This window comes from Oncorhynchus tshawytscha, linkage group LG34 (assembly GCF_018296145.1).
Source record: "Oncorhynchus tshawytscha isolate Ot180627B linkage group LG34, Otsh_v2.0, whole genome shotgun sequence".
NCBI lineage: Eukaryota > Metazoa > Chordata > Actinopteri > Salmoniformes > Salmonidae > Oncorhynchus > Oncorhynchus tshawytscha.
In genome coordinates this window covers 9,474,910-9,488,599 of record NC_056462.1, presented here as the reverse complement: position 1 = coordinate 9,488,599, position 13,690 = coordinate 9,474,910, and the positions used below count along the sequence as shown (strand labels likewise).

The 13,690-nt window shown below is 42.3% G+C and overlaps 2 protein-coding genes across 3 annotated transcripts in view; both read left to right on the top strand.

Moving 5' to 3' along the window:
• LOC121841793 (early growth response protein 1-like) overlaps positions 1-13,690 on the top strand; it is a 52,475-nt gene that overhangs the window by 21,352 nt on the left and 17,433 nt on the right. Inside the window, exon 4 of the mRNA XM_042311950.1 lies at positions 874-985. Coding sequence (XP_042167884.1) covers positions 874-985 — 112 coding nt within the window. The remainder of the gene's footprint in view (positions 1-873; positions 986-13,690) is intronic.
• Positions 3,425-12,043, top strand: LOC112231882 (zinc finger protein 697-like). 2 transcript variants are annotated; one of them, XM_042311945.1, is made up of 4 exons: positions 3,425-3,957; positions 4,854-4,984; positions 7,567-7,734; positions 11,847-12,043. In XM_042311945.1, exons 1-4 carry the CDS (start codon positions 3,708-3,710, stop codon positions 12,012-12,014), a joined length of 717 nt encoding a protein of 238 aa, XP_042167879.1. In that variant the 5' UTR covers positions 3,425-3,707; the 3' UTR covers positions 12,015-12,043. The 2 variants fall into 2 exon arrangements, with proteins under 2 accessions (XP_042167879.1, XP_042167878.1); XM_042311944.1 differs by lacking the exon at positions 11,847-12,043 and having other exon boundaries at positions 7,567-8,888.

Below are 13,690 nucleotides of genomic sequence, written 5' to 3'. Positions count from 1 at the left end.
CTGTTAGGAATAGGCTATTTCTTTCTCGCACAAAACGACAAGCTGACCAATAGAATAGGTACTCTTTTCTACTATTGGGGATAGTAGATTGACATAGGCTAGTGATAATGCTGTTTGACTTTTCTTCAGCCAACAAGAAGAGTATGAATGTGGACAGTTATTCTAACATCTTCAATGTGCGCATCGGAATTCGGTAAGAAGGATGCACTTCTATTGAGCTGAATGACAAATGTCAATGTGATTTCTGTCATTCTGAGCACCGTGGGTGGACGCCTAATCAGGTTATGAACCTAATGTATATGGGTCCGGTACATTTCTCAAATGTCAGATAAATGAAAATGCTTCCAGTTAAATGTCCGGTATCACCTGTCACTTCCAGGAGGAGGAGGGTCCAGAGGTGCTGCTGGTGAAGGGGGAGGGGTGAGAGGAGAGTCTGGGGAACTCTGAGGGGACTATGATCATGGAGGACAACCAGACTACATCTCCTCCTGAACTTAGAGGAACCAGCTGAGCAGCACACGAACACACAGTCTCACTGAGGTGTGCCCAAATGTAAAGTAGAGTCTGAATAGTATTAGGTCAGAGCCCAAATCCACACAAAAAAGTGAGTGCTGACCTGCATCAGTTTTGCCTTTTAGATCATAATGAATAAGATTATATGTACAGATACTAGATCAGCACACCTACTCTGATACATTTTGTCTTAAATGTGGGACCATGTCTTTTGAATTATCAAACCATTAAAGACTGCCAAGTAATCAAATCAACTAACATGTTTGCATAGTACTCATAGCAATCCCTCATTGCCCAATCAGAAGAGGCTCCATATCAGATTTCTAAGTCCAACATCCTCTCACTCTGTATCTCTTACAGTCAGTAGACATGGAGGATGGGAAGCCTGATCTGCTGCTGGTCAAAGAGGAGACCGTAGAGGATGGACCAGAGAGCATTGATCTGCTGAGTGGACTAAAGATGGGGGAGCAAGGTAAGGGAGAAATACTGTACATATAACCTACATACAGTAATAGATCTTCAATGGGAATAGTGATGCACCTGGCTATTGGGTTGTTCCACCAATTAGGTGGCTTTTGAGTAGTGTAACTTGGCGTAAAAAATAAAGAACACATTCAATTTAATAAAAAAAAACACTTTTTCCCATCTCTCAAAAAAAAAGCCTATTAAGTACCAAAGTAATAGGGTTGACCATAACAGGGTTTAGAAATTAATCTTAAATCAGTCATGAATCCCCTTGTGAAGGGGAATGGTTGGCTAAACATGACTGTTTAGTCATGTTTAGCCATAAAGAAATAGTCTCTACAAGGCAGAATATTGAATAAAATTATATTTGCAATTTTCCAAAAAATATATATATTTTTTAAATCAACATTTTGGCTTGTAGAGGTCTTGAGTGGAAACTTTCCTGATCCAAATGCACATTTCTGCCCAACAGAATTCTATGTAATTCAATGTCGGGTCTTCAGCCTAGGGGAATGGACCCTTCTTATGTGCAACAGGAAGGGACAATTGAATGCAAGCTTCACAAAAAACTAAAATATTTCTAGCCTATCTATAGGTAACAGAGTTGATGTGTTAAGCTCGACCCATTCAGTTTCCCAACACAAAACACCAGAATATGTCCAAAAAGAGTAGAACCAGCTCACCTGATTTTACACTATGATTTCACAATTATATGTTCAATGTCTTTTGAAAATAATATTTTTTTACTGTAAAATTAGGGACAAACATTTTTTTTTACCTTAAAATGAATCACTAATCACAAATAATAATGAAGGAGCTCCCACATATGCTGAGCACTTGTTGGCTGCTTTTCCTTCACACTGCAGTACAACTCATCCCAAACCATCTCAATTGGGTTGAGGTCGGGTGATTGTAGAGGCCAGGTCATCTGATGCAGCACTCAATCATTCTCCTTCTTGGTCAAATAGCCCTTACACAGCCTGGAGGTGTGTTTTGGGTCATTGTCCTGTTGAAAAACAAATAGTCCCACTAAGCGCAAACCAGCTTGGATGGTGTATTACTGATGAATGCTTTAGTAGCCATGCTGGTTAAGTGTGCCTTGAATTCTAAATAAATCACTGACTGTCACCAGCAAAGCACCATCACACCACCCCCTCCATGCTGGGAACCACACAGGTGAAGATAATCCATTCACCTACTCTGCGTCTCACAAAGACAGTGGTTGGATCAAAAAAACAAAAAAAACATCGCAAATTTGGACTTATCAGACCAAAGGACAGATTTCCACTGGTCTAATGTTCATTGCTGGTGTTTCTTGGCCCAAGCATGTCTTTTCTTCTTATTGGTGTCCTTTAGTAGTGGTTTCTTTGCAGCAATTTTACCATGAAGGCCTGATTCAGGCTGTCTCCTCTGAACAGTTGATGTTGAGATGTGTCTGTAACTTGAACTCTGTGAAGCATTTATTTGGGCTGCAATCTGAGGTGCAGTTAACTCTAAAGAAACTTATCCTCTGCAGCAGCAGTAACTCTGGGTCTTCCTTTCTAGTTGCGGTCCTCATGAGAGTCAGTTTCATCATAGCTCGATGGTTTTTGCGACAGCACTTTAAGAAACTTTCAGAGTTATAGAAATCTTCCGCATTGACTGACCATGTCTTAAAGTAATAATAGACTGTCGTTTCTCTTTGCACTTTGCTTATAATATGGACACATGGTCTTTTACCAAATAGGGCTATCTTCTGATTGGCTCAAACGCATAATTATCCAATGAGGTTGCAGGGTGGGCCTAATGGCTCAGTGGCTCAGTGGACACAGCAGAGAGAAAGACTTGGTGCACATATCTGGACCTATGTGATGTAGTACCAACTTTTCGGGGACCACTTTTGGCTCTTACGTGCTAGTTTCAGAACTACTGGCTACAAATTATACAAAAGTACCAGAGAATCTCTTTAAAGAGTGGCCTATTGGGCCTTCCGAGTGGCGCAGTGGTCTAAGGCACAACATCGTAGTTGCAAGCTGTGCCACTAGAGATCCTGGTTCGAGTCCAGGCTCTGTCGCCTCTCCCGAGTCCGTACAGGGGTTGTAGTGATGAGACTAACTACCAATTGGCAACCACGAAAATGGTGAGAAAAACAGGTAAAAGGAAATAAATAAAAACAATTTTTAAAGTTGCCAATCCACTTAAATCCAATATTTCACAACAAAAAAAAGTCTTAAACTAGTCATCTTTCGGTCATATGGCATCCTGATCAGAATATGACCATTATATAACATCATAATGACATGTGCCTGTTGGTATGGAGTACTGTCTCATGTGGTCTCACCCTCTCAGGCCCCAGAGCTTTATCAGGGTGTTTGAGTGACTGGAGTGGGATTTTTTTTTTTTTTGTGGAATAATGTTATTTTCCCTATTCCCAATAATATCATGTCATTTTCTTTTGTCTATTTTTTCACCCCATCCAGTTGGTGGCGGCAATATACCTTTCGCGTGAAATTCGCAACAAAACCTCACCTAAGAAGTAGTAAACGGAAGTAAGCGTTGACCAGTTAACATTTTCACATGAGCGTTTTTATTGTTGTCATTTAGACATTTATTAAACCCATGGAACTCAAAATATTACTAATTTAACTACACAGCATCACGTACTTGCCCCAGGTAGTCTTTGATTCGCGTTTGAGACACTACTTGGTTAATGTTGTCTAGGTAAAGTTAGCTGCTAACGTTAGCTAACAATGGCTGACAGTGTGGTTTTTCACACTCAAATAGCCTCCATTATGGAGGTACTAGCGAATACAGCCGTGGCAGAGGTCTGTAAACTCGTAGATGACGACTATGCAGTGTTTCGTTTGGAAATAACTCAAAACCAGAAAGAAAACAGGGCGTTGCGAAGGAAACTACAGCTACTGGAACTGAAGGTGGCACGGGAGCGCGTCTTCGCCAGTCGTGTCAAGATTCTTGACCAGTACAGAGGAATGGCAAGAGGTACATTTTGCAAGGCCCAGGCTGCCTCGGTTCATATAGCTCAGTGCCTGTCGCCCCGTTCCCCTTTGTGCATGTGTGTCTTTAGATGTGTTGATCAGAATTGGCTCTTGGTCAATTTTTGGATAGTTAGTATGCAATAATTCACCTGATTACTTAGCTACCTGATTACTTAGCTACCCCCCCCAAATGAGCTTAACCAAAACCATCACATTGTTTTAAGTGAGTAAATTATAGATAATGCAGTAAATCAATAATCTGTTTATGATATTGGGTTGTTCCATTTGATTTCAGTCACTTTTTGACCACGTCCCTTTTGATTTGAACGAAACTTTCTATACATATTTGCTCATGGTAGAAGTGGTCAGAAAGTATTTAGGAGATAGATGTGCTCAAAGTTGACGCGTTTTACATACCCCACCCTACCATGAAACATCCATGTCTAAATCACTGGAAAATATAAATGATTGAGTTGTATATAATTTAAAAGCTTACAAACAGGGTTGTCAAACTATTTAATACTTGATTTATTTTTAAACTTTTTTACCATTAACGTCAATTATCTAAAAAGGCTAAAAACAGCTACTTTCTCAGAACTTTTCATTTCTGACTACTTCTAATCATGGGCAAATGTGTATAAAAGTTTAGTCCAACTTAAAAGTTGTGCTGTCAAAATAGAATTGAAATGAAATGGAAAGACATCTACAATATCATCTAACTTGATTTACTGCATTTTCCATGATTTACTCATTGAAAACAATGTGATGCATGGAACATAATCAATAGTATATCAATAAGTTATATCCTTGCCAATTTTAGACCATGTCAATAGTGTATAATATACCATGAAGCATTGACAGTACCTAACCTAACCTCTTTTTCCCCAATTACTGTCTCAGGTGAAGGAGATCTCACTGGAGGCCACAGGAGCTTTGTGAAGCCAGCAGGACACAATACATGGAGAGATGACCAACCAATCACTGTTGATGAGGGGAGTGAAACCTCAACCCAGCACATTATCGTGATAGAGGTTAGTGTAATAGTGTTGCATTAAATATTACAGTTACATTGTAAATCAAATGTGTCCGTTTATTTAAGTAAGGCTCCCCTCAGGTATTCACTGTACAACATGTACATTGAAAATGGCGCAGGAAAAGGCTGACGTTTTACATGTCCCCAACCGATAGTGTTTTTGTTTGTTTATTTGCGTGGTTTGTAACTTATTTTTTAAACTTGTTTTGTACATATTGTTTCTTATGACCGAAAATAACTTCTGGACATCAGGACTGCGATTATTCACCACGGACTGGCAGAATCCTTTTTTTCCTTTGAGTCCGACTCGAATGATATACTGCTTTTTCGGGAAAAGGCCCAGATCCCTGTGATTTGCGTGAAGAGGAGGCAGAGAAAAAGGGGCTAGAGGGCAGGCTGCCTTCTGAGAATTCGTAGACGATTGAATAAAGCCCCAATTCCGTGCAATCTTTGGAGAATAAAATCGATGACTCACGCGGAAGATTAAATTACCAACGGGACATTCAAAACTAATATCTTATGCTTCAGAGTCATGGCTGAACGACGACACTATCAACATACAGCAAATCCCGCTATGCCCTCCAAAGAACCATCAAACAGGCAAAGCGTCAATACAGGACTAAGATCGAATCATACTACACCGGCTCTGGCGCTAGTCAGATGTAGCAGGGCTTGCAAACCATTACAGACTACAAAGGGAAGCACAGCCGAGAGCTGCCCAGTGACACAAGTCTATCAGAAGAGCTAAACTACTTCTATGCTCGCTTCAAGCCAAATAACACTGGAACATGCATGAGAGCACTAGCTGTTCTGGAAGACAGTGTATCACTCTCTCCACAGCCGATGTGAGTAAGACCTTTAAACGGGTCAACATTCACAAGGCCGCAGGACCAGACAGATTACCAGGATGTGTACTGCGAGCATGCGCTGACCAACTGGCAAGTGTCTTCACTGACATTTTCAACCTCTCCCTGTCCGAGTCTGTAATACCAGCATATTTTAAGCAGACCACCATAGTGCTTGACCCAAGAACACTAAGGTAACCTGCCTAAATGACTACCAACCCGTAGCACTCACGTCTGTAGCCATGAAGTACTTTGAAAAGGCTGGTCAAGGCTCACATCAACACCATTATCCCAGAAACCCTAGACCCACTCCAATTTGCATACTGCCCCAACAGATCCACAGATGATGCAATCTCTGTTGCACTCCACACTTCCCTTTCCCACCTGGACAAAAGGAACACCTATTTGTGAAAATGCTATTCATTGACGACAGCTCAGCGTTCAACACCATAGTGCCATCAAAGCTCATCAATAAGCTAAGGACCCTGGGACTAAACACATCCCTCTGCAACTGGATTCTAGACTTCCTGACGGGCCGCCCCCAGGGGGTAAGGGTAGGCAACAACACATCAGCCACGCTGATCCTCCACATAGGGGCCCCTCAGGGGTGTGTGCTCAGTCCCCTCCTGTACTCCCTGTTCACTCATGATTGCACAGCCAGGCATGACTCCAACACCATCATTAAGTTTGCTGATGACACAAGTGGTAGGCCTGATCACCAACAACGACGAGACAGCGTACAAGGAGGAGGTCAGAGACCTGGCCGTGTGGTACCAGGACAACAACCTCTCCCTCAACATGAACAAGACAAAGGAGATGATTGTGGACTGCAGGAAAAAGAGGACAGAGCACTCCCCCATTCTCATCGATGGGGCTACAGTGGAGCAGCTTGAGATATTCAAGTTCCTTGGTGTCCACATCAACAACAAACTAATATGGTCCAAGCACACCAAGACAGTCGTGAAGAGGGCACGACAAAACCTATTCCCCCTCAGGGGACTTAAAAGATTTGGCATGGGTCCTCAGATCCTCAAAAGGTTCTACAGCTGCACAATTGAGAGCATCCTAACTGGTTGCATCACTGCCTGGTATGGCAACTGCTCGGCCTCCAACCGCAAGGCACTACAGAGGGTAGTGCGAACGGACCAGTACATCACTGTGGCCAAGCTTTCCGCCATCCAGGACCTCTATACCAGGCGGTGTCAGAGGAAGGCCCTAAAAATACTCCAGCCACCTCAGTCAGACTTTTCTCTCTGCCTCCGCACGGCAAGCGGTACCGGAGCGCCAAGTCTATGTCCATAAGGCTCCTGAACATCTAATCAAATGGCTACCCAGACTATTTGCATTTCTCCCCCTCTCTTACACCGCTGCTAATCTCATCATTTATGCATAGTCACTTTAATAACTCTTCCTACATGTACATATTACCTCAACTAACCGGTGCCCCCGCACATTGACTCTGTACTGGTACCCCCCTGTATATAGTCTCACTATTGTTATTTTACTGCTGCTCTTTAAATGACTTTTATTTCTTAACTCTATTATTGATTAGGGGCTTGTAAGTAAGCATTTTACTGTAAGGTCTACTACCCCTGTTGTGTTCGGCGCATGCGACTAATAAAATTTGATTTGACATCCTCATTTATCTGCCATAGGGGAACTTGTGAGACTCCCCTAGGACATTGTTATACAATTCAACTCATGTACTGGTAACAACCTCCTCTTCTTGTGTCAGTCTGCAGATGCAGGTTCTGGGGTCAAGCTGGAGAGGTCTGAAAGAGAGGAGGACCCATGGCATAGCAGAGACACGCAGACTCGAGCGGCTGGAGAGCCCCATGTAGCCACAAAGGACACCCCTACCATCGCCCCAGCACCGCCTAGGACCCGACGCAGAATCACGGAGGTCAGTGGAACGCAGAACGCCGTCCTCAAGTCAGACACCAAGACTTTAACTGTAACACACAGGCTCCTACACACAGGATCTGACCACAGATCAGACCCAGAGAGACTGGGGCTGGGGAGACTGGGCTGTCCTCCTGCTCCTGGCTCAGAGTATTTACCTTACGGTAACCCAAACCCGAGGACTGTTCATTCCCTTCGTGATTCAGGTGATGCATTAGAGACTGGCAATGATCGGTCTTCTTCTTACGCTACAGAGATGGACACTGGCATCATGCACTTGGGCTTAGAGACACAGACTGATCTGTCTAGAGGGGACTGGAACCCCTACCGTAGTAATGTTTACTCTGAAGAGTCCATAGAAAGAATGAAGAAAGGGGAGGGTCTGGTCATAGATGAAGTCACTGTGAAAGTGGAGGGCGATGCTCCTCTGACATGGAATGTAGATAAGACTCACTTAGGAGGACACTCACAAGGCAGAGATTTCTTAAATTACAGGGAAAGCTTAGAGACAAATCCAAATGTCACAACCCACTCCCCTTTACACACGGTCAGGGATCATGAGTCAGTGTCCATGTCGATGGGACCTTCGAAGTCACAGGACCACGTCCTTTTCGATCAGGTATTGAACTCAAAGGGCCAAAAGGCTAAGGCACGGGGTAGAGGAGCAACATCAGGCAAAAGTAAAGAGAAACGGTTCTTATGCATGTTCTGTAACAAAGGCTTCAGCTGCCCCCAGAAGGTGGAGATCCACCAGAGGGTCCACACAGGGGAGAAACCCTTCGGATGTACCCAGTGTCATATGCGCTTCGCTGAGGCTGGCAACCTGAAGAAGCACCAGAGGGTCCACACAGGAGAGAAACCATTTGGCTGTACCCAGTGTCACATGCGCTTCGCCCAGGCTGGTCACCTGAAGAGACACCAGAGGGTCCACACAGGGGAGAAATAATACAGCTGGTCCCAGTGTGAGAACAGATTCTCCAGCACCAGCTGAAGATGCACCTGAAGGGCTATGCGGGTGAAAGGCGGTTCACCTCTACGCAATGCGGGAAGAGGTTGTCAGAGATGAGCTACCTCAGAATACACCAGTAGAAAAAAACATTCCACTCTATAGCCTCTGATGTTTAGATCAAACACTGCATTAAAGTTTAATTTTCATTATTGTCAGCAGAAAATAATTTGGAATAACCAAAGTAACAGATTTCAGTGTTGAGTATTCTTGTGTAGAATATTGCATCCAGACATTGTGTGATATACACGGAGTGTACAAAACATTAAGGATACCTGCTCTTTCCATGCCAGACCGACCAGGTGAATACAGGTGAAAGCTTTGATCGCTTATTGATGTCACTTTTTAAATCCACTTCAATCAGTGTAGATGGAGGAGTAGAGAGGTTAAAGAAGGATTGTTAAGCCTTGCCACAAGAGACATGTATTGTGTATGTGTGCCATTCAGAGGGTGACTGGGCGAGACAGAATATTTTTATATATTTAAGTGCCTTTGTAAGGTGTATGGTAGTACAGTCGCGGGAGTCATTGAAACTCGTTTTTCAACCACTACACAAATTTCTTTTAAACAAACTATAGTTTTGGCAAGTCGGTTAGGACATCTCTTTTGTGCATGATACAAGTAATTTTTCCAACACTTGTTTACAGACAGATTATTTCACTGTATCACAATTCCAGTGGGTCAGAGGTTTACATACACTAAATTGACTGCCTTTTAACAGCTTGGAAAATTCCAGAAAATTATGTAATGGCTTTAGAAGCTTCTGATAGGCTAATTGACATCATTTTAGTTCATTGGAGGTGTACCTGTGGATGTATTCAAGGCCTACCTTCAAACTCAGCGCCTCTTTGCTTGACATCCTGGAAAAATCCAAAGAAATCAGCCAAGACCTCAGAAAACAAATTGTAGACCTTCACAAGTCTGGTTCATCCTTGGGAGCAATTTCCAAACGCCTGAAGGTACCACGTTCATCTGTACAAATAATTGTACGCAAGTATACACACCATGGGACTACGCAGCCATCAAACCGCTCAGTAAAGAAACGTGTTCTGTCTCTTAGAGATGAACGTACTTTTGTGCAAATCCATCCCAGAACAACAGCAAAGGACCTTGTGAAGCTGCTGGAGGAAACAGGTACAAAAGTATCTATATCCACAGTAAAACTAATCCTATATCGACATAACCTGAAAGGCTGCTCAGCAAGGAAGAAGTCACTGCTCCAAAACCACCATAAAAAAATCTAGACTATGGTTTGCAATGGCACATGGGGACAAAGATTGTACTTTTTGGAGAACTGTTCTCTTGTCTAATGAAACTAAAATAGAACTGTCTGGCCATAATGACCATTGTTATGTTTGGAGGAAAAATGTGGAGGCTTGCAAGCCGAAGAATACCATCCCAATCGTGAAGCACAGGGGTGGCAGCATCATGTTGTGGGGGTGCTTTGCTGCAGGAGGGACTGGTGCACTTCACAAAATAGATGGCATCATGAGGTGGGAAAATTATGTAGATATATTGAAGCAACATCAAGACATCATTCAGGAAGTAAATGATTCGTTGCAAATGGGTCTTCCAAATGGAAAATGAATTACTTCCAAAGTTGTGGCAACATGGCTTAAGGACAACAAAGACAAGGTATTGGAGTGGCCATCAAAAAGTCCTGACCTCAATCATATGGAAAAATGTGTGGGTAGAACTGAAAAAGCACCTGCGAGCAAGGAGGCCAAGAAACCTGACTCGGTTACGCCAGCTTTGTCATGAGGAATGGGCCAAAATTCACCAAACTTATTGTGGGAAGCTTGTGGAAGGCTACCCAAAACGTTTGACCCAAGTTAAACAATTTAAAGGCAATGCTACCAAATATTGAGTGTAGGTAAACTTCTGACCCACTGGGTATGTGATGAAATAAATCATTATTTCTACTATTATTCTGACATTTAACATTCTTAAAATAAAGTGGTGATCCTAACTGGCCTAAGACAGGGAATGTTTACTAGGATTAAATGTCAGGAATTGTGAAGACTGAGTTTAAATGTGTTTGGCTAAGGTGTATGTAAACTTCCGACTTCAACTGTAGATGACAGGCGCACCGGTTTGTGTCAAGAACTGCAGCGCTGCTGGATTTTTCACGCTGTTGGATTTTTGTGTGTATCAAGAATGGTCCACCACCCAACGGACATCCAGCCAACTTGTAGGAAGAATTGGAGTCAACACGGGCCAGAATCCCTGTGGAAAACCTTTGACATCTTGTAAAGTCTATACCCCAACAAATTGAGGCAATTCAGAGGGCAAAAAGGGAGGGAGTGCAACTCAATATTAGGAAGGTTTCAATGTTTTGTAAGTAATGTGTTTGATTCTAACATGTATTGACTCAGGGGTTGAATACTTATCTAATCAAGATAGTTTTATTTTTCATTTTTTTACTTAAATGTTACATTTTTCTTACACTTTGACAGAGTTTTGTGTAGATCGTTGGAGGAAAAAAAGGATAATTTAATCCATTTTAATTCCACTTTAACAACAAAATTTGGAAAAAGTAAAGATGATAGTGTTTGTACTGTGTAGGCTAAATTATGTTCACAAATGCCTATTTCATTACTTCCATTCAACAACTTAATTTTTTTCCCAATACACTTTTGTTGAGAAAATGAATGCAGTTTATCAAGCAGATTTGTAGTGGAGACATGTGCATGTTTGGTTTTCATATGGTGTATTTAAAATGAGTTTTGTTTAATAAAAACAAAAATGGGACTTTTCATTCTAATACTTTTTAAAATACTTAACTCTCTTTACTATACACCGCATCTTATCTCACCCGATTCTGTATACACCTGACAGCACATTGTAACCAATATACACTTACTAAATATACCTACATGTACCCATACACTAACAAACACCTACTGTACATTTCAAAATAGTTAAGTCTATTGATATTTATGTCCACCATGATGGGTTTAACAACAATGAAGTCATTCTGTAACTACAGTATAGGACTCAAACATAGTGGGGATGGGTAAACACTCCATGTTGAATGTGTGTTTATCTGTGTGTACGTACCTGAGGAAGTGTATGTCTGTGTAATCTGTATCACCTGTCTCTACTAGGATGAGGAGGGTCCAGAGGTGCTGCTGGTGAAGGAGGAGGGTCTGGGGAACCCTGAGGGGACCATGGTCATGGAGGACAACCAGACTACATCTCCTCCTGAACCCACAGAGGAACCAGCTGAGCAGCACAGGACCACACACAGTCTCACTGAGGTGAGCCCACTGTGAACTACTGTCTGAATGGTATTAGGTCAGAGCTCGTATCCACAAAGCCTCTCAGAGTCGGAGTGCTGTTGTCTTATCAAACCATGAAAGTGTGTAATGAATCAAAAACGAACATGTTTGCATAGTATTCATAGCAATCCCTCATTGCCCAATCAGATAATGCTTCATAGCAGGGTGCTCATATCAGATTTCTTGATCCAACATCCTCTCACTCTGTATCTCTTAGTCAGTAGACATGGAGGATGGGAAGCCTGATCTGCTGCTGGTCAAAGAGGAGACAATAGAAGACGGACCAGAGAGCATTGACCTGCTGAGTGGACTAAAGATGGGGGAGCAAGGTAAGGGGGAAATAATTACAGCATAGAGCAACTTATGTTTGCATACAAAAACACACATCTTAATTTGACCACGTAATTGACCCCCAAAAAAATCCATATGTAGCGTTTTCTCTGACACGTTTGTAAAGTCTATTTTCTAACCTCTTCCTGTAGGTGGTTGGCTGGAGGGCAACAGATTAGACTGGGTGGCCAACTTGGATTCCAAGGTCCCAGGGGACGACACCACCGAGCAGGCCAGGACCAGAGGCGACAGTCAAAACTGTAACTCGGCCACTCAAGAACATTCACTGTCTTCTTGGTAAGCAACACCAGTGTATATTTGTCCTTGCGTTTTAGGTTATTGTTCTGCCGGAAGGTGAGTTCATCTCCCAGTGTCTGGTGGAAAGCAGACTAAACCAGGATTTCCTCTAGGATTTTTCCTGTGCTTAGCTCCATTCTGTTTATTTTTTATCCTGAAAAACTCCTGTCCTTAATGATTACAAGCATACCCATAACATGATGCAGCTACCACTATGCTTGAATATTGTGAGAGTGGTACTCAGTAATGTGTTGTATTGGATTTGCCACAAACATAACACTTTGTATTCAGGACAAAAAGTGAATTGCTTTGCCACATTTTTTGCAGTATGACTTCAGTGCCTTGTTGCAAACAGGATGCATGTTGTATTTATATTCTGTATAGGCTTCCTCCTTTTCACTCTGCAATTAGGTTAGTATTGTGGACTAGCTACAATGTTGTTGATCCTTCCTCTGTTTTCTCCTATCATAGAGCCATTAAACTGTTTTAAAGTCACCATGGGCCTCATGGTGAAATCCCTGAGCTGTTTCCTTCCTCTCCGGCAACTGAGCTAGGAAGTATGCCTAACTGTATTTTTGCAGTAACTGGGTGTATTGATACACCATCTAAAGTGTAATTAATAACTTCATCATACTCACAAATCATGTTAAACCCTATTTTTGCATACAGAGTGAGTCTATACAACTTGCTAAGCATATTTTGACTCCTGAACTTTAGGCTTGCCATAACAAATCTTAATGTAATCAATTTTAAATTCAAGCTGTAACACAACAAAATGTGGAAAGAGTCAAGAGGTGTGAATACTGTATTTTAAAGAAGTGAGCTCAGCTAACCTGTCAGAGGATGGGCAAAGGGAGAGAATGAGAGAGGAGCACCCTGGAGCGCTGGATATGAGGGAGGATGTAAATTATGCATTGAATGCACCATTTACCATGGCAGAGGTGAAGACAGCAATAGGCAAGGCTGGGTTAGCTTCACCTGGGAAAGATGTTTGCTTTGTCATATTGGCCCATGTCCGCGATGAGGCGCTGGATAATGTATTG